Genomic DNA, 21,340 nt, shown 5'->3' with positions numbered 1-21,340 from the left:
AAAGGGGGACTTTTACTTTTATTACTTTTAAATCTTTTATTTTCTTATTTTTACACAACTTTTTTTTACTTTTTCACACTTTTTTTACTTTGTCCCACTAGGGGACATGAGGGCAGGAGGCTCTGATCGCTATTCTAATACACTGCACTACATACGTAGTGCAGTGTATTAGAGCTGTCAGCTGTTCGCTGACAGCAAGCATAGTGGGTCCTGATTTTGTCGGGACCCACTAGGCTTCCGTCGATGGCGTAGCCAGAGTCCATTGTTAGGATTCTGGTTGCCATAGTAGCCATCACGGCCCGCTATCGTGTAGCAGGCCGGCGATGGCAGCTTAACCCCTAAGAAGCCGCGATCGCTATTGAACGCGGCTTCTAAGGGGTTAATCGGCGGGGACCACCGCGATCGGTCCCTGCACACTAAGCTGTGATAGCCTGCTGTCAGAAACAGCAGTTATCACAGCTCAAGCACGCGCCGGGATTAAATGGCGCCGTGTTTACTCAGGTCAGTAATAGTACTGACCTGAGCGCGAACGTTCTACTTAGCAGGACGTACTATTACTGACCTGAGCGCGAAGGGGTTAAGGCTACCTGGGACCCCCTAATTGTTTAATTGATTAATGCCGAGTAATATGTCTCTTCTATCGGTCAGATGAAGTATCTTAACCCTTAAGTGTGCTGCCTACGGACTCCAGGAAATGAATATTTCAGGTAAATTTTCCATATATGTGTGTCTGCATGTGTTTAAGTCTCTTTTTAAGTGTGTTTTCAATATTAAAGTAGAACAGATAAAATGAAAATATCTGTGGTGCTCCTATATACTATGCTGCCCCTATATACTATGCTGCCACTTATATACTATGATGCCCCCCATATACTATGATGTATATATATATATATATATATATATATATATATATATACATACATATATGTGTGTGTTTATATGTGCCTGTGTGGGTATAATATTAGAGTGTGTTATCTGTGGCGTTACATAGGACTGCAGGTAACATCTAGTATATTATCTGTACTTAGAGAGTTATCAGTGTGTGTTATCTGTGGTGTTACATAGGACAGCAGGTAACACTACTACATTATCTGTACTCAGAGAGTTATCACTGTGTTATCAGTGGTGTTACATAGGACGGCAGGTAACAGTACTACATTATCTGTACTCGGAGAGTTATCACTGGGTGTTAACTGTGGTGTTACATAGGACTGCAGGTAACATATACTACATGATCTGTAATCAGAGCGTTATCACTGTGTTATCTGTGGTGTTACATAGGACTGCATGTGAAATCTACTACATTTTCTGTACTGTGTATATACAGTTAGGTCCAGAATTATTTGGACAGTGACACAATCTTCATGATTTGGGCTCTGCAATTAAAGTGTAGACTTTCAGGTTTAATTCAAGGGGTTGAACAAAAATAACCTACCAAAAGTTTAGGAATTGCAACCATTTATCTACACAGCCTCCTCATTTCAGGGGCTCAAAAGTAATTGGACAAATTAACATTACCATAAATAAAATGTTTTTTTAAAAAAAAATACTTTGTAGAGAATCCTTTGCAGGCAATGACTGCCTGAAGTCTGGAACCCATGAACATCACCAAACGCTGGGTTTCCCCCTTTGTGATGCTTTGCCAGGATTTACTGCAGCTGTCCTCAGTTGTTGCTTGTTTGTGGATCTTTCTTCCTTGAGTTTTGTCTTAAGCAAGTGAAATGCATCACGATCGGGTTAAGATCTGGTGATTGAATTGGCCATTGCAGAATATTCCACTTCTTTGCCTTAAAAAACTCCTAGGTTGCTTTCACAGTATGTTTTGTGTCATTTTTCCATCTGTACTGTGAAGCGACGTCCAATCAACTTTGGTGCATTTGGTTGAATCTGAGCAGAAAGTATATCCCTGGACACTTCAGAATTCATCCGGCTGCTTCTGTCTTCAGTCACATCATCAATAAACACTAGTGACCCAGTGCCTTTGGCAGCCATGCATCCCCATGCCATCACACTGCCTCCACCATGTTTTACAGAGGATGTGGGGTGCTTTGGATCATGAGCCGTTCCAAGCCTTCTCCATACTTTCTTCCTCCCATCATTCTGGTACAGGTTGATCTTAGTTTCAACTGTCCAAAGAATGCTGTTCCAGAACTGGGCTGGCTTCTTTAGATGTTGTTTGGCAAAGTCTAATCTGGCTTGTCTATTTTTGAGGCTGATTAATGGTTTGCACCTTATGGTGAACCCCCTGTATTCGCTCTCATGAATTCTTCTCTTTATGGTAGACTTATATATTGATACACCTACTTCCAGGAGAGTGTTCTTTACTTGGGTAGGGGTTTTTATTCACCATGGAAAGGATTCTGCGATCATCCAACACTGTTGTCTTCTGTGGACGTCCAGGCCTTTTGGAGTTCACGACATTACCAGTGCGCTCTTTTTTTTCAAGAATGTACCAATGATTTGGCCACTCCTAACATTTGTGCTATCTCTCTGAAGGATTTCTTAATTTTTTTCAGCCTAACGATGATCTGTTTCACTTGCATTGAGAGATCCTTTGACCTCATATTGTGGGTTCACAGCAACAGCTTCCATATGCAAATGCCACACCTGGAATTAACTCCAGACCTTTCACTTGCTTAATTGATGATGGATTAACGAAGGACAATTATCTCAAAAGCAATTTAATGGGCTGCATGGGCTGCAGCCCATTAAATGGCTTTTGAGATAATTGTCCAATTACCTTTCCTCCCTTGAAAAAGAGGTAGCTACATATTAAAGAGCTGTAATTCCTAAACCCTTCCTCAAATTAGGATGTGGATACCCTCAAATTAAAGCTGAGAGTCTGCACTTTAAGCCCATATTGATTATATAACTGTATATTCGATATGTTTTGGTAAACAGCTAAAATGACAAAACTTGTGTCACTGTCCAAATAATTCTGGACCTAACTGTATGTGCCTGTGTGGGTATATATGGGTCTGTATGTGAATGTGTCTTTGTGCATGTATATATGTGCCTTTTATGTATTTGTATATGTTCCTGCCTGTGTATTTATGTGCCTGTGTGTGTGTCTGTATGTGTCTGTATGCCAATATATACTAGTATATATACAGTGAAGGAAATAAGTATTTGATCCCTTGCTTATTTTGTAAGTTTGCCCACTGTCAAAGACATGAACAGTCTAGAATTTTTAGGCTAGGTTAATTTTACCAGTGAGAGATAGATTATATTTAAAAAAAAACAGAAAATCACATTGTCAAAATTATATATATTTATTTGCATTGTGCACAGAGAGATAAGTATTTAATCCCCTACCAAGAGTTCAGCCTCCTCCAGACCAGTTACACGCTCCAAATCAACTTGGTGCCTGCATTAAAGACAGCTGTCTTAAATGGTCACCTGTATAAAAGACTCCTGTCCACAGACTCAATTAATCAGTCTGACTCTAACCTCTACAACATGGGCAAGACCAAAGAGCTTTCTAAGGATGTCAGGGACAAGATCATAGACCTGCACAAGGCTGGAATGGGCTACAAAACCATAAGTAAGATGCTGGGTGAGAAGGAGACAACTGTTGGTGCAATAGTAAGAAAATGGAAGACATACAAAATGACTGTCAATCGACATCGATCTGGGGCTCCATGCAAAATCTCACCTCGTGGGGTATCCTTGATCCTGAGGAAGGTGAGAACTCAGCCAAAAACTACACGGGGGGAACTTGTTAATGATCTCAAGGCAGCTGAGACCACAGTCATGAAGAAAACCATTGGTAACACATTACGCCGTAATGGATTAAAATCCTGCAGTGCCCGCAAGGTCCCCCTGCTCAAGAAGGCACATGTACAGGCCCGTCTGAAGTTTGCAAATGAACATCTGGATGATTCTGAGAGTGATTGGGAGAAGGTGCTGTGGTCAGATGAGACTAAAATTGAGCTCTTTGGCATTAACTCAACTCGCCGTGTTTGGAGGAAGAGAAATGCTGCCTATGACCCAAAGAACACCGTCCCCACTGTCAAGCATGGAGGTGGAAACATTATGTTTTGGGGGTGTTTCTCTGCTAAGGGCACAGGACTACTTCACCGCATCAATGGGAGAATGGATGGAGCCATCTACCGTCAAATCCTGAGTGACAACCTCCTTCCCTCCACCAGGACATTAAAAATGGCTCGTGGCTGGGTCTTCCAGCACGACAATGACCCGAAACATACAGCCAAGGCAACAAAGGAGTGGCTCAAAAAGAAGCACATTAAGGTCATGGAGTGACCTAGCCAGTCTCCAGACCTTAATCCCACCGAAAACGTATGGAGGGAGCAAAAGATCCGAGTTGCCAAGCGACAGCCTCGAAATCTTAATGATTTACAGATGATCTGCAAAGAGGAGTGGGCCAAAATTCCATCTAACATGTGTGCAAACCTCATCATCAACTACAAAAAAGTCTGACTGCTGTGCTTGCCAACAAGGGTTTTGCCACCAAGTATTAAGTCTTGTTTGCCAAAGGGATCAAATACTTATTTCTCTGTGCACAATGCAAATAAATATATATAATTTTGACAATGTGATTTTCTGTTTTTTTGTTTTTTTTTATATCATCTATCTCTCACTGGTAAAATTAACCTATCCTAAAAATTCTAGACTGTTCATGTCTTTGACAGTGGGCAAACGTACAAAATCAGCAAGGGATCAAATACTTATTTCCTTCACTGTATATATATATTAGCCAGAATGTGTGTATATATATTTGCCTGTTTGTCTAAATATCTGCCTTTATGTATGTACAGTATATATGTTCTAGTATGTGCGTGTCTATATATGTGGTTCATTTTTGGTTTGTGGAGGGCAGCAATAGAGAGTCCCGCACCGGGCGCCATCCAACCTAAGACCGGCCCTGGATGCTACATAAACAAATGCAAGAAAACAGATAGACAGTTATATGTTTATTGTAGAAAATTAGAGGTGTCAGAGACTTACCATGTAGCAGAGGGCATATGCAAGTTGTTTGACAACTTCTAGCTTCCAGCTGATAGGTACAGGCCCTTTCTGTTGCCTTCGCTTCAGGTACAGATCTAAGGCACCCAGTGACACAAATTCCTGAACCATGACAACTAGAAAAGAATATATACACAGTCTGTTTTCAAAAATCACGATATGAAGCAAAATACCATACCATTGTATTGTACGATACTGTACTAATTCATAACAAAGGGCTATTCATAAGCAGAATTTGAAATATAAAGCTCAAAGGTTTTCCGTACAAATGTTCATTACGGAAATAATCTGAAATACTGATGAGCTCCAACGTTACGAGGTTTGTTCTCCACTGTTTACAACAACTAAAGAGGAAAAAAGGATCTCGTCCACATTGTAGAGGCGGGTATCCTGTGCCATGACTAAGCTCTATAATGTATATCTGTCATCAGAATTGGTGTCTGCATTTTATACTTACCACCATAGTAATGTGTTTTACATTTTCCTAAAATAACACAGTGCAGGTTTAATGTGGTTTTAAAGTAAAAAAATAGATGGCCTCCAAAAAAGAGGAAGTCTCTTGTTTAATACTTTCCCTTTGTATAGAATATACTGCAAAAATGTGAACAAGACCTAAGTGTTTGCTGGCAGCTCCAGAATAGTAAATTTTATACTGGCCATTATAGATAGAGAATAGCTTATATTTTTACCAATGTCATGGTTGCATATCATTAAAGTGTTAAAATTTTGGCAGGATAACACCAAATTTCTTTGTGCATATACCGCCAAAAACTCCAGGTACTTCCTTTACAGATCTTCCTCAGTTCAGCAAAATTTAGCAGCTGAATACAAAAAAAAATCCAGGCAAGCAGCCATGATTTGCCAGTCAAGGCTTGCTCCTTGGTACCTACAATGACATAATCTACTGTGTCTAACGCATGGATGTGAGCGCTGCACTTCTGATGCAGAGAGAAGCCTAGAGCAAGATGCAGTGTGGGATGGGTTCTTATGTGCATCTGTGTCAGGCACTCTGAGGAACAACTGTAGAGGGAACTCTGGACTCTGGGAGGCATCTGTGGGCACGCGCCACATGAACATTTGAGGCTGATAAAAATGTGAATGCGCCAAATTTGCATGGTGACATTAGCGTTATCGAGGGTATAGACTTTCTCTTTTCTTTCAGCTCAGGTGATTAGAGGGAGGGAGATGTAGTTGTGTTAGTGCATGTGGCATGTACAAGGTCGGATTTCCCCAAAGGCACAAGCCGCCAATGGGAGTACTAACGTCTCTGACTGCTCCTGCCAGTCAGATAATGACAGTCACTAACTGCTCCTTTTAAATCAGTCTTTGTTATATTTCAGACAGCAGAGGGTGCATTGCGGGAGCATGTAGGAAGTAAATATATGAGGGGAGGGGAAGGCCCTGCTGTGGCTAAGGGGGAAGGAAGCATTGCTGTGACCAAGTCATAAAGGGATGGGGAGGGGGTGTGGAGAAGACGGCCTGCTTTTTCCAAGGGAAAAGGATGGGGAAAAGCCCTGCTGTGACCAAGGGGGAAGGGGGTGAGCCAGATATGACATATTAGGGTAAACATGAAGGAAAGCCCTGCTGTGGCCACTGGGGATATAGAGGAGAGCTCTGCTGTCACCAAGGAGAAAGGGAAGGGGGAGCCTTGATGCCCACCAAGGAAAGAGGGACCCTGTGACCAAGTGGGAAATGGGGGGAGTATTGCTGCAACCACTAAGCAGAAGGGGGGACCCTGATGTGAGTACTGAAGGAATGGAGGACCCAGGCTACAGGAGGAATGGGCGTGGATGCACTGTTGTGACCACTGGGGAAGGGGGCATTGCTTCAACTGCAAAATCACGCATTCTGTACCTATTGCTCTTGACAGTCTGGCACCGAGTATGTAGTAAATGGTTGTTATTAATATTACACATATATTATGTACAGATATTGTGAATTATTAACAGGTCAGGGAGACTCAAAATAAGATTTTCATAAATAATGTATAGCTTTAGACGGTGTGACAGTGACAAAGCAAGGTATGCATGAATTATAGGATTTTATATATATATATATATATATATATATATATATACACATACACCGTGTTCCAAATTATTATGCACATTGGATTTAAGTGTCATAAACATTGAATTATTCGTTTTTCAATTAAACTCCTGGATGGTATTGTGTCTTAAGGCTCTTGAATCATTGTAATCAATCTCAGACACCTGTGATAATTAGTTTGCCAGGTGTGCCCAATCAAAGGAAAACTACTTAAGAAGGACATTCCAAATTATTAACCCCTTCGAGCCATTTCACGTACAGTTACGTGATGGGAGATGGTCTTTTCGCGCATCTCCACGTAACTGTACGTGAAGGAGATGGAGCTGGCTCAGGAGCTGTGCCAGCGACATAACCGCTGGGTGACAGCTGTATGTTACAGCTGGCACCCTGAGGCATCGGCCAGGACCGGAGCTAGCCTCCGATCCGACCGATTAACCCCTCACATGCTGCGTTCAATAGAGATCGCAGCATGTGAGGAGTTTATAGCCACCGGCGCCCCAGCAACGTGATCGCTGGGTTTGCCGGTGGCTGCAAAGGCGATCGGAGGGCTAATACTTACTTCCCGGTCCGCCAGTAACGGAATCCTCCTATGCCCCATCGTCGGCGGGGCCCAGGAGGCTTCCGGTACCATCGGCAAGATGGCGCCGGCTCAGCTTCCATGTCAGAAGCTGAGCCGGTGTCATCAGCAGTGGGTGTCCGCTGTATGTTACAGCGGACACCCCGATCTATCGGCAGGAACCGGAGCTAGCTCCGATTCCTGGCATTAACCCCTTCAATGCAGCGATTCAATGCAATGTCCTTAAAGAGGCTCTGTCACCAGATTTTGCAACCCCTATCTGCTATTGCAGCAGATCGGCGCTGCAATGTAGATTACAGTAACGTTTTTATTTTTAAAAAACGAGCATTTTTGGCCAAGTTATGACCATTTTTGTATTTATGCAAATGAGGCTTGCAAAAGTACAACTGGGCGTGTTGAAAAGTAAAAGTACAACTGGGCGTGTATTATGTGCGTACATCGGGGCGTTTTTACTTCTTTTACTAGCTGGGCGTTCTGACGAGAAGTATCATCCACTTCTCTTCAGAACGCCCAGCTTCAGGCAGATCACGCTGTGACGTCACTTCCCCAGGTCCAGCATCATGTCAGACGAGCGAGGACACATCGGCACCAGAGGCTACAGATGATTCTGCAGCAGCATCGGCGTTTGCAGGTAAGTCGATGTAGCTACTTACCTGCAAACGCCGATGCTGCTGCAGAATCAACTGTAGCCTCTGGTGCCGATGTGTCCTCGCTCGTCTGACACGATGCAGGACCTGGGGAAGTGACGTCACAGCGTGATCTGCCAGAAGCTGGGCGTTCTGAAGAGAAGTGGATGATACTTCTCGTCAGAACGCCCAGCTAGTAAAAGAAGTAAAAACGCCCCGACGTACGCACATAATACACGCCCAGTTGTACTTTTACTTTTCAACACGCCCAGTTGTACTTTTGCAAGCCTCATTTGCATAAATACAAAAATGATCATAACTTGGCAAAAAATGCTCGTTTTTTAAAAATAAAAACGTTACTGTAATCTACATTGCAGCGCCTATCTGCTGCAATAGCAGATAGGGGTTGCAAAATCTGGTGACAGAGCCTCTTTAAGGCCAAAACAGGCTCAGTCCTTAAGGGGTTAAGCAGGCCACAGGTTTCAAGCAATATGGGAAAGAAAAAGTATCTCTCTGCTGCCGAAAAGCGTGAAATAGTGCAATACCTTGGACAAGGTATGAAAACATTGGATATTTCAAGAAAACTTAAGCATGATGATCGTACTGTCAAAAGATTTGTGGCTGATTCAGAGCACAGACGGTTTCGTTCAGATAAAGGCATAATGAGGAAGGTTTCTGCCAGACAAATTAATAGGATTAAGAGAGCAGCTGCTAAAATGCCATTGCAAAGCAGCAAACAGGTATTTGAAGCCGCTGGTGCCTCTGGAGTCCCGCGAACCTCAAGGTGTAGGATCCCCCAGAGGTTTGCAAGTGTGCATAAAGCTATTATTCGGCCACTCCTAAACAATGCTCACAAGCAGAAACGGTTGCAGTGGACTCAGAAATACATGAAGACTCATTTTCAAACTGTGTTGTTTACTGATGAGTGCCGTGCAACCCTTGATGTTCCAAATGGATGGAGTAGTGGATGGTTGGTGAATGGCCACCATGTCCCAACAAGGCTGCGACGTCAGCAATGAGGTTGCAGAGTCATGTTTTGGGCTGGAATCATGGGGAGAGAGCTGGTAGGCCCCTTTAGGGTCCCTGACGGTGTGAAAATGACCTCTGCAAAGTACGTAGAGTTTATGACTGACCACTTTCTTCCGTGGTACAAAAAGAAGAACCGTGCCTTCCGTAGCAAAATGATCTTCATGCATGACAATGCACCATCTCATGCTGCAAAGAATACCTCTGTGTCATTGGCTGCTATGGGCTTAAAGGGAGAGAAACTCATGGTGTGGCCCCCATGTTCCACTGACCTCAACCCTATTGAGAACCTTTGGAGCATCCTCAAGCAAAATATTTATGAGGGTGGGAGGCAGTTCACATCAAAACAGAAGCTCTGGGAGACTATTCTGACATCCTGCAAAGATATTCAAGCGGAAACTGCCCAAATACTCACAAATTCAATGGATGCAAGAATTGTGAAGGTGATATCAAAGAAGGGGTCCTATGTTAACATGTAACTTGGCCTGTTAAGTTTTTTTTTTATTGAAAGAGCTTTTGATTTCTGTAAATATGACCTCCTGATGCTGCAAATTCAACAAATTACCATTTTAGTTCTCTTTGCAACCTTTAAAATGTTTTGATCTCTGTTGTGCATAATAATTTGAAACAGGGCATTTTGAGTTTTTTACTTCTAAAAAAAAATCTGTTATCATTAGGAGATTTGTTCAATAAAATTCGCATTATAATCCAACAGTTGATGGCTTGAAGATTATACTGACTGTCATTTGCATCGACTATTTAGGAAAATCAGCGAAAAATAACATTTGCATAATAATTTGGAACGCGGTGTACACATATATATTTATAATTTACCAGCATTAACAGCACAGCAGCAGAGCAATATGAACCAAACAGTGGTAAATACTTACTCTGTTTTCCAACACATACTCCATGTAGAAGGACTTGGTGTTTGTGGGAGAGTTGGTTCATTAAACTTGCTGCTTCTAAAAAAGACTAAAAAAATAAAAACATAAAAATAGAATGATAACATTAATATGCAGAGCTAACCTTAGCCTTTTTGGGGCTCAGGGCAAGGGTTAATGGTTACCCCCTCCCCTGCACTTCACAAAAATCACGAATGTTCAAAGAATTCAACAGCACATCATAGGCTAAGAAAGAAATATAAATGGCAAAAAAAGTTTAGCATTCACGGTTTAGCATAAACCAGTAAATAAATAATCAAATGAACAGCGTAGGGTGCCTCCAATTACTCAACCCGTTCGAGCAATACACAGCCAGGACTGATTTCCACTAGAACAGGTGGACCAACAGTGACGCGTGCCCCTAAATTTTTTTTCTTTTTAAAGGAAGTTTTATTAAAACCTCATAGAAAAAGAATGGCACAAATACAAAAGTGTAAAATCCTGAGCGTTGCATATAGAAGGGCCGGATCCGGACCGCAGGACATGTTCGGGGTGATAGGAGGGGAGAGGTTAGGGGGCAGAGCCTTATGGTTATAATGGTGCGCCGGCAGTTCCCGGCGCCATTAGGAGGAGAAGCACACGCAGGGGAAGTTTAGCTTTAAGTTCTCCCTGCACACTCCTGATTTTGTGATGGCGGAAATGAGCACAGTGTTTGAGAGACTTTGGCCTCTGGCAGGTGAGCAGAGCATGGACTGGCTGCTTGAGCAGCTGGCTGGTTTGGCCGGTGAACCTGCAGTCCCAGTCTCCCCTCCTGTTGCTGCTCAGGAGGTGATTGAAATGGGGGAGGGACCACCCATCTAGCGGGCCGCAGTGGTCTCGCAGGCACCGCCCTCCCGCTTTAGCCCTGAAGCTACACCTCAAGTACGGTGCAGGGTTGGAAGCCCCTCTAGGGACCCTGAAGGCCGTGGTCCTGTGCATCGGGCCGCAGGTCACGGTCCGGCTGGAATCCCGCCTCCTGGCCAGTCTCTGCAAAGCTAGGGGGTCAATCCCCCCACCTCGGGGGTCGCCCCCTGGCCCTAGTAATCTGAATCCTGGCTTTGCGGTGGATCGCCCTGGCGATGTCCCAGTCGGGCATCTCACCAGGGAACGTGATGGCGGGCCAGTCGGACCGCGTGGACTGTGCTCAGTGGTGGCGGATGACTTCAGAATAGATGAGGTGGATCGTGCTGGTCTTCTAGACGTCCCGGTTCTTCCGGGTGGCGGGGTCACAGCTCGCGCGCATCCAGGTGAGTCTTTGCCTTTTTTCATTTTCTTTTCCTGAAGTTTTTAGGTCCCAGGGGGTGGGGGTTGGTCCCGGGTTGGGTTGGATGGAGTGCAGGTATCGGGTACTGTGGACTGGGGGGATGGGGAGTTGCGTGAGTTGTTGGGGAGTGTGCGCGAGTTCTTAGCCTGCTATGATGGGAGAGGGGCATCGGGGGGTCTGTCTCTGGTCCCGGTGTGGGTTAGCACCCCGGTTTGGTTTTCCCTTTGGTGAGTAGTGGGATAGCGATTGGAGGGTCGTCGTCATGAGACACGGGAGTAGCGGTGTCTGTACAGACTGATAAGGATGGAGAGGTGGATAGGTTCCATTAGAAAGCAAGAGGCGAGGTTTATGTGTGCTTCAAGGGCCCAATGGGTGCCCATCTAAAGCAGGAGGTACGTGATAAAATATGGAAGGACGAGTAAGTGGTAATTTTCTCTCTCCTCCCTCTTGAAAAGTTCAATCTGGACAAGAGCAAGCGGTTGGAGAGCAAGAAGGAGGAGGAAAAGCGGAGGTGCAGATTGATTCCGCAGTCCTTCCAGAACTGGCTTCAAGCGTTTGCCATTCTGGCAAGTGTTATTGGCGAAAAGGCGCCAGAAAATTGTTCAGACCTTTTCTGCTATATGGATGCCATAGGGGAAGCGCACAGGGTTTACGGGGGTTTGACTTGGCTCAGATATGACAAGCAGTTCAGACAGACGAAGGCGGTCAGTCCTAGCATCAAGTGGGTTTAAAAGGATATCGGGCTTTTGTTGCGGGTGTGCCCCGTGGATTGCGCTAGCCGATATTATGTTGGGCGTTTTTTTACGCCAGGTCACGCGGATGTTTTTTTTTCCTCCCGTTACCAGTTTACGTGTGGCTTTTGCAAATGTTTGCGAGAACTGAGGCTGAATGGTCCAGTTTTATCACCCCACACGTTTCACATAGGCGCTGCTACGGATGCTGCTGGGTGGGGTCTTGGTCCTGATGTAGTGCAGCATATTGGTAGATGGGAATCTAGCCGTTACATGTCCTATGTTCGCCCCCACCTTAGTGTTTAAATAGGGGGTGGTTGTGGTCACATTACATGCGGGGTACTTAGTTGTGTGGGATGTATATGAGTTGATAGGCTGATTGAGCAAGTTGATTTGATTTTGGGCTTACTTTTCTTAATCCCCCCTCCGCTCTTTCTTTTTTTTTATGTTCTGTCCTTTTTTTATTTTGTTTGTGTCTTTTATGTAGATGGATCTCCTCGGCTTGTGTGGATCCTGGGGTATTTTTACGTCTACTGGGGAGCACTTCGTGCGGACGTTCGCCTGGATGGCAGGCAACTGGGTTTCCACAGGGATGTGGCGGTGCTGCGTTGGGGCAGAGAAGGATGACATGAGATTATGTCTTGTTGGAGTTTTGACGTTGTGTTGGTCTAGATAGGGTGACGGTGATGTTGGTCTTGCATGTGTGGGGTAACAACCTAGGGATTTGGCCTTTTAGGGAACTTATCAGGGACATTCATTATGACCTGCTACGGTTGTGGGCCCAGTATCCTAATGTGGTGATGGTGTGGTCGGAGATAGTACCTCGTAGAGCGTGGCAGTTGGCTCGCTCGGTGGCCAGCCTGAACAGGACAGTCTCGGCTCTTGTTGTTCAAAGCGGTGGTGTTTTTGTGCGCCACTATGACGTTGAGGATGGTCAGGGCCAGTTCTGGTTGGCGGATAGCGTGCACTTGAATGCGGTGGGCATTGACCTATGGTCGCTCAGGATAAGGTATTAGGCGTGCGCTGCTAATGTGGGGTAGCTCGCATACTTGAAGATGTTCAAGGTACGCTCGTTGTGGCAGGTTGGAGATCCTTAGAGTTGGTGTTAAATTGGTGAGGGAGAGACTCATCGTGGTTATGGTCATTCCAAAATTGTGGAATATGGAGGCTCTGGCTATGTTTGGGCTCCTGCTGGGAGGTGTCCCGGGGAGCAAGGGTGAATTATTGGCCATCTGTAGTAGAACACGCTGCCCCTGAGCCTGTGGGGAATTGGCTGGGGGTAAAATATTGCACTTATGGGCAGATTGGCTGAGCAGACCTCCTTAGCTCCAAGGACCTCTTTCTTCTGAATGTTTGTTTATGGGTGATAATGTCGATAATGTTGATTATTTATATTTTTGATGGTAATGTTTTATTTGTTTTTATTCTTTGTCAACAAAATGGCTGCTGTGGCCAACTTTATCCAATCATGAGTCTGTTGTTATTGAAAGATATAGCATTACAAGGATGGTATTGAGTGGTTATCCTCACTAGGGGGAGTAGAAGGATTACTTGGACCGAACTCTATCATCCCTCAGTCAAGTAAGTAATACAATAGTATCAAATGTACAAGTTCAGTTATTAACAAAAAAACATGGATAGCTTTCCTTATCAGCAATATACACCGTGTTCCAAATTATTATGCACATTGGATTTAAAGAGGCGCTGTCACCAGATTATCAAATCCCTATCTCCTATTGCATGTGATCGGCGCTGCAATGTAGATTACAGTAACGTTTTTTGTTTTTTTTTAAAACGATCATTTTTGGCCAAGTTATGAGCAGTTTTATATTTATGCAAATGAGCCTTTCTAATGGACAACTGGGCGTATTTTCTCTTATTTCCAACTGGGCGTGTATTGTGTTTGTAACATCTGGGCGTGTTTACTTGTTTTACTAGCTGGGCGTTTTGAATAGAAGTGTATGATGCTGACATATGATGCTGACAAACACTTCTATTCACAATGCCCAGCTAGTAAAACAAGTAAACACGCCCAGATGTTACAAACACAATACACGCCAAGTTGGAAATAAGAGAAAACACGCCCAGTTGTCCATTAGAAAGGCTCATTTGCATAAATATAAAATTGCTCATAACTTTTACAATTTTTTTTAAAAAAAAACAAAACGTTGCTGTTATCTACATTGCAGCGCCGATCACATGCAATAGGAGATAGGGATTTGATAATCTGGTGACAGAGCCTCTTAAGTGTCATAAACATTTAATTATTAGTTTTTCAATTAAACTCATAGATGGTATTGTGTCTTAGGGCTCTTTGGATCATTGTAATCAATCTCAGACACCTGTGATAATTAGTTTGCCAGGTGTGCCCAATCAAAGGAAAACTACTTAAAGGGAACCTGTCAACAGCATTTTAGCTATAAAGCCAGCAATACCTGGTGAAAGTGGGTGAAAAATCATTGTCATCTAAGCTATAAATATGTTCTAAGTAAGCTCTGTAACTTTAGTATTCAGTTTTTCAGTGGTCTCACTCCGTATGCAAATGAGCAGAAAAGAGTCAAATCTTCATCTGAAAAGAGTCAGGTTTTCATTCCTCCAGCATCTCAGAGTGGACTCCACCTCCTTCTTTTTGATTGACAGCTCCTTTGCCAGTCAGGGCCGGACAGGTGGTGGCAGTGGACGTGGTTAAGAAGCTGCATCCCAGAGGGAAAAATAATTACCATAAAAGGCGGGAAAAGTTTAAACGACTATATTTACAGACAGAGGAGGACTTCAGGAAAGAAGAGAACAGGAACGAACTCTGGACAGCTGCGGCCATTGAGGGGTCAGGTGAGTTTAACAGGTAAGATGTTGATGACAGGATCCCTTTAAGAAGGATGTTCCACATTCTTAAGCAGGCTACATTGCAGCGCCTATCTGCTGCAATAGCAGATAGGGGTTGCAAAATCTGGTGACAGAGCCTCTTTAAGACCAAAACAGGCTCAGTCCTTAAGGGGTTAAGCAGGCCACAGGTTTCAAGCAATATGGGAAAGAAAAAGTATCTCTTTGCTGCCGAAAAGCGTGAAATAGTGCAATACCTTGGACAAGGTATGAAAACATTGGATATTTCAAGAAAACGTAGGCGTGATTATCGTACTGTGAAAAGATTTGTGGCTAATTCAGAGCACAGACGGGTTCGTTCAGATAAAGGCATAATGAGGAAGGTTTCTGCCAGACAAATTAATAGGATTAGGAGAGCAGCTGCTAAAATGCCATTGCAAAGCAGCAAACGGATATTTGAAGCCGCTGGTGCCTCTGGAGTCCCGCGAACGTCAAGGTGTAGGATCCTCCAGAGGTTTGCAAGTGTGCATAAAGCTATTATTCGGCCACCCCTAAACAATGCTCACAAGCAGAAACGGTTGCAGTGGCCTCAGAAATACATGAAGACTCATTTTCAAACCATGTTGTTTACTGATGAGTGCCGTGCAACCCTGAATAGTCCAGATGGATGGAGTAGTGGATGGTTGGTGAATGGCCAACATGTCCCAACAAGGCTGTGACGTCAGCAAGGAGGTGGCGGAGTAATGTTTTGGGCTGGAATCATGGGGAGAGAGCTGGTAGGCCCCTTTAGGGTCCCTGACGGTGTGAAAATGACATCTGCATAAGTACGTAGAGTTTATGACTGACCACTTTCTTCCGTGGTACAAAAAGAAGAACCGTGCCTTCCGTAGAAAAATGATCTTCATGCATGACAATGCACCATCTCATGCTGCAAAGAAAATCTCTGTGTCATTGGCTGCTATGGGCATAAAAGGAGAGAAACTCATGGTGTGGCCCCCATGTTCCCCTGACTTCAACCCTATTGAGAATCTTTGGAGCATCCTCAAGCAAAATATCTATGAGGGTGGGAGGCAGTTCACATCAAAACAGGAGCCCTGGGATGCTATTCTGACATCCTGCAAAGATATTCAAGCAGAAACTGTCCAAATACTCACAAATTCAATGGATGCAAGAATTGTGAAGGTGATATCAAAGAAGGGGTCCTATGTTAACATGTAACTTGGCCTGTTAAGTTTTGTTTGATTGAAAGAGCTTTTGATTTCTGTAAATCTGACCTCCTGAGGCTCCAAATTCAACAAATTACCATTTTAGTTTTCTTTACAACCTTTAAAATGTTTTGATCTCTGTTGTGCATAATATTTGAAACAGTGCATTTTGAGTTTTTTACTTCTAAAAAAAAAATCTGTTATCATTAGGAGATTTGTTCAATAAAATTTGCATTATACTCCAACGGTTGATGGCTTGAAGATTATACTGACTGTCATTTGCATCGACTATTTAGGAAAATCAGCGAAAAATAACATTTGCATAATAATTTGGAACGCGGTGTATATAAGATAAAATCTGGTGAGGACCAGTCAAAGGGAGAAGTTCGGTGGAGTAATGGAGAACCAAACAGAGATGCCAGCAGCTCCAAGTCCAGTCAACCTGGGCTATGTCAAGCCTATGAGCTGGTATGAGGGTTGGCTATCCAAGTGCTCCCCACTTTCGTAAAATGTATCATTACCAAAGATTTTGACCAGTTCACACAGAGCCCAGAGAAGGATGTAAATAAACCAAACAAAGATAATATCATCTGCGTAGAGAGAGATATGCTCCTCCCTCTCCCCCATCCTGAAGCCCTTTAAATCAGGAGAGGCTCTTATAGCTATTGCTAGTGGCTCAATGGCCAGTGCAAAAAGGGAAGGAGATAGTGGGCAACCTTGCCTAGTCCCTCGGGCTAGCAAAAATGAAGGGGAAATGTGACAATTGGTTTTAATGCTTGCTGTAGGTTGGGGGTATAGTAATTGGATAAATCTGGGGCCAAATCCAAATATGCCTAGAACAGTCCACAGATAGGACCACTCTACTGAGTCGTATGCTTTCTCAAGATCCAAAGAGGCAACAACTCTGGTCCCACCTGACTCTATAGTAGATCATATGTTGGTAAAGAGCCTCCGCAGATTAACATCAGTGGGCTTCCCTGGCATGAAAATAGATTGATGAATAATATGAGATATAATCTTTTGTATACGCATAATCAGAATTTTGGCTAATATTTTAATATCCATATTAAGGAGTGAGATAGGTCAGTATGAGCCACAGTCTTTAGGATCTTTACGGGGCTTGGGGATCAGCACTATAAGAGACATTCTCATAGAATGGGGAGGATGGTATCACCACTGAAGGATTAAAAAAGGGTAAGCAAACGAGAGGCAATCAGGTCAACATGGAATTTATACCATTCTATTGGCAGATTGCCCCGACCCAGGGTTTTCCTGTTTGTAAAGGAGCTAATAGCCTCTGTACTTTCCTCTATGGTCAGATCAGCTTCCAAAAAATTGGCATCCTCACTATCCAGAGTGGAAAACCTAATTTTATCTAAATATGCCTTTAGTTCAGATGGATTCTTTGAAACCTTAGAGGAGTACAAATCAGAGTAGAACTTAGCAAAGACGCCATTGATGGCCAAGGGGTCACTGACAGGCATCCCAGTACAGGAGGTGATTTCGAAAATAGGAATTCGGTGTGGTGTCCTCTCTAGCCAAGTAGGCTAGCAAAGACCATTCTTATCCCCCTGCTTAAAAACTCTTAGTTGGAAATATAAAGTTTCCTGGTGAGTAACCACCCCTCTGATATATGCTTTGAAGGCATCCCACATCAGATTGCTATCAGTCAAACCTAGGTTAGTATTCCAAAAATCTGTAATTTCTTTTTCTAAGGAAGTCATGACGTCAGTGCAGGAGAGCCATAGCGGAGTTGTCACGAAGGGTCTGTGGACCCACTGGGCCGTACCGCCTTGGCGGTAAGGCAGCTGGCCAACAGGGTGCAGGTCAATGTCTATAGTTCGTGTAGGCACCTGTGGCAGCTCAGACAGCAGTAAGGCAGGCTCGGCTGGGACTAGGCAGCAGGTAGACGTCAGGCGAGATGAAGAAGGTCAGACGTGGGATACACCACGACACGACTTTGGCACAGCACAGTACTCGACCATGATAGTATGGAATGCAGGGAACAGGAACAGGAACACACTAGGAGGCCATCACATAGACAAACTTGGGAAACATCAACAACGCTCAGGCATAGAAGCAGGGGCAGGACCCGTCTTATAGTCCAGGGTACTTACGGGCTCAAAGTTCATCAAAAGTCCGGTGCGCGTGCTGCCCCTGCACCCTACGGGATCCGGCTGAGGTGAGTGGAAGCGAGCGCTGGCGTCTCCTGAGGAAGAGGCTGGGGCCAGCGCTTGCCGACACGTGGCTGCGGCTGTCAGGGGGGATTGGAACTGACAGCCCACAGCCACGGATATTACAGGAGTAAATCTCCATATTTTCCATTTTGCAACTTCAGGGAACACTAGAGTGATCATAAGGGGAGAGTGGTCTGAGATACCCTGAGGGAGGTATTGTGCATCTGCCACATATACTAGAGAAGCATTATTTTCAAATGCCAGGACCTATAGGCGGGTGACTGGCATGAATAAGCTAAAGAATGAAGGTAACGAGTCCGCCAAATTTCCTGTAAATGATAAGTTGCAGCCCAATTAGCCAAAGGGGAACTACACCCCGTGACTCCCCCCCCCCAGTTGATCTAATTCAGAGCACAACAAAAGGTTGAAATCCTAGAGTAGCAAAAGCGGAGAAGGGCCAAACTCAGTCACCAGCATCATGTTAGTGAGTAATTGGACAGCGGCCGGGGGAGGATTATAGACATTAACAATTATAAAGGATGTATAATGGATCTGGCAGCATAAGGAATCTTCCTCTAGGATCCGTTTCAACAGATGTAACCTACCATTGTAATGATTTGTGAACCAGTAATGAGACCCCACAGGAGTAACTGGAATAAAAGGCATAATAACCATACCTGACCCATGGCCGTGCAAGAGCTCGCAGTTTAGAACTGAGTAAATTAGTATTTTGTAAAAGTATAATTTGCGGGTTGGACGTATAGAGAAAATTAAAAACGAAGGACCTTTTAAATTTGTCATTAAAGAGGCTCTGTCACCAGATTTTGCAACCCCTATCTGCTATTGCAGCAGATAGGCGCTGCAATGTAGATTACAGTAACGTTTTTATTTTAAAAAAACGAGCATTTTTGGCCAAGTTATGACCATTTTTGTATTTATGCAAATGAGGCTTGCAAAAGTACAACTGGGCGTGTTGAAAAGTAAAAGTACAACTGGGCGTGTATTATGTGCGTACATCGGGGCGTTTTTACTACTTTTACTAGCTGGGCGTTCTGACGAGAAGTATCATCCACTTCTCTTCAGAACGCCCAGCTTCTGGCAGATCACGCTGTGACGTCACTTCCCCAGGTCCTGCATCGTGTCAGACGAGCGAGGACACATCGGCACCAGAGGCTACAGTTGATTCTGCAGCAGCATCAGCGTTTGCAGGTAAGTAGCTACATCGACTTACCTGCACACGCGGATGCCGCTGCAGAATCATCTGTAGCCTCTACATCGATGTGTCCTCGCTCGTCCGACATGATGCAGGACCTGTGAGTGACGTCACAGCGTGATCTCTCGAGAACACGCTGTCTGCACTGCCAGAAGCTGGGCGTTCTGAAGAGAAGTGGATGATGCTTCTCGTCAGAACGCCCAGCTAGTAAAAGAAGTAAAAACGCCCGATGTACGCACATAATACACGCCCAGTTGTACTTTTACTGTTCAACATGCCCAGTTGTACTTTTGCAAGCCTCATTTGCATAAATACAAAAATGGTCATAACTTGGCCAAAAATGCTTGTTTTTTAAAAATAAAAACGTTACTGTAATCTACATTGTAGCGCCTATCTGCTGCAATAGCAGATAGGGGTTGCAAAATCTGGTGACAGAGCCTCTTTAAGTCCTCTCACATTCCAGGAAATCATTTTAAGATGGTGTAGCGTCTCAATAAAATAATAAATACAGTACAGATTGTGGAGGACATCAATATACAGGGCTTAAACATATAAGTTGCGCCCCCTTTGGAAATGATCAACTCCAGTACTCCCCGAGACCAGATCACCAGTCCACATGGTCAGACAAGTCATATATAAATAAGCAGACAAGTATGAAAGGCATAAACAATTAAACCCAACCCAACCCCACCCTACCCATCCCCCAGAACTCGAGACAGGTTTCATTCCCAAATGCAGCATGTAGCAAAAAACAAAAACAGAACTACAGGGTACACTTAAAGAGGCTCTGTCACCAGATTTTGCAACCCCTATCTGCTATTGCAGCAGATCGGCGCTGCAATGTAGATAAGAGTAACGTTTTTATTTTTAAAAAACGAGCATTTTTGGCCAAGTTATGACCATTTTTGTATTTATGCAAATGAGGCTTGCTAAAGTCCAACTGGGCGTGTTTAAAGTAAAAGTCCAACTGGGCGTGTATTGTGTGTGTTACATCGGGGTGTGTTTACTTATTTTACTAGCTGGGCGTTCTGACGAGAAGTATCATCCACTTCTCTTCAGAACGCCCAGCTTCTGGCAGTGCAGACACACAGCGTGTTCTCGAGAGATCACGCTGTGACGTCACTCACTTCCTGCCCCAGGTCCTGCATCGTGTCGGACGAGCGAGGACACATCGGCACCAGAGGCTACAGTTGATTCTGCAGCAGCATCAGCGTTTGCAGGTAAGTCGATGTAACTACTTACCTGCAAACGCTGATGCTGCTGCAGAATCAACTGTAGCCTCTGGTGCCGATGTGGCCGACACGATGCAGGACCTGGGGCAGGAAGTGAGTGACGTCACAGCGTGATCTCTCGAGAACACGCTGTGTGTCTGCACTGCCAGAAGCTGGGCGTTCTGAAGAGAAGTGGATGATACTTCTCGTCAGAACGCCCAGCTAGTAAAAGAAGTAAACACACCCCGATGTAACACACATAATACACGCCCAGTTGGACTTTTACTGTAAACACGCCCAGTTGGACTTTTGCAAGCCTCATTTGCATAAATACAAAAATGGTCATAACTTGGCCAAAAATGCTCGTTTTTTAAAAATAAAAACGTTACTGTAATCTACATTGCAGCGCTGATCTGCTGCAATACGAGATAGGGGTTGCAAAATCTGGTGACAGAGCCTCTTTAAATGGTTAGTGAAAGGAGTATGCCTTCTTCCCCTGAAGTGCAGTAAGGATACTTAATTAGAACTA

General features: G+C 44.1%; 1 protein-coding gene across 1 annotated transcript in view; it reads right to left on the bottom strand.

Annotated features, from left to right (window-relative positions):
- Window positions 1-21,340, bottom strand: part of JAK3 (Janus kinase 3) — a 244,356-nt gene that overhangs the window by 130,868 nt on the left and 92,148 nt on the right. The window contains exons 12-13 of the mRNA XM_075850921.1: window positions 10,158-10,242; window positions 4,972-5,105 (exon numbers count right to left, since the gene is read on the bottom strand). Coding sequence (XP_075707036.1) covers window positions 4,972-5,105; window positions 10,158-10,242 — 219 coding nt within the window. The remainder of the gene's footprint in view (window positions 1-4,971; window positions 5,106-10,157; window positions 10,243-21,340) is intronic.

The sequence above is a fragment of the Rhinoderma darwinii genome, chromosome 1 (assembly GCF_050947455.1).
Source record: "Rhinoderma darwinii isolate aRhiDar2 chromosome 1, aRhiDar2.hap1, whole genome shotgun sequence".
Classification (NCBI taxonomy): Eukaryota; Metazoa; Chordata; class Amphibia; order Anura; family Rhinodermatidae; genus Rhinoderma; species Rhinoderma darwinii.
This window is presented reverse-complemented; position numbering and strand designations above follow the sequence as displayed.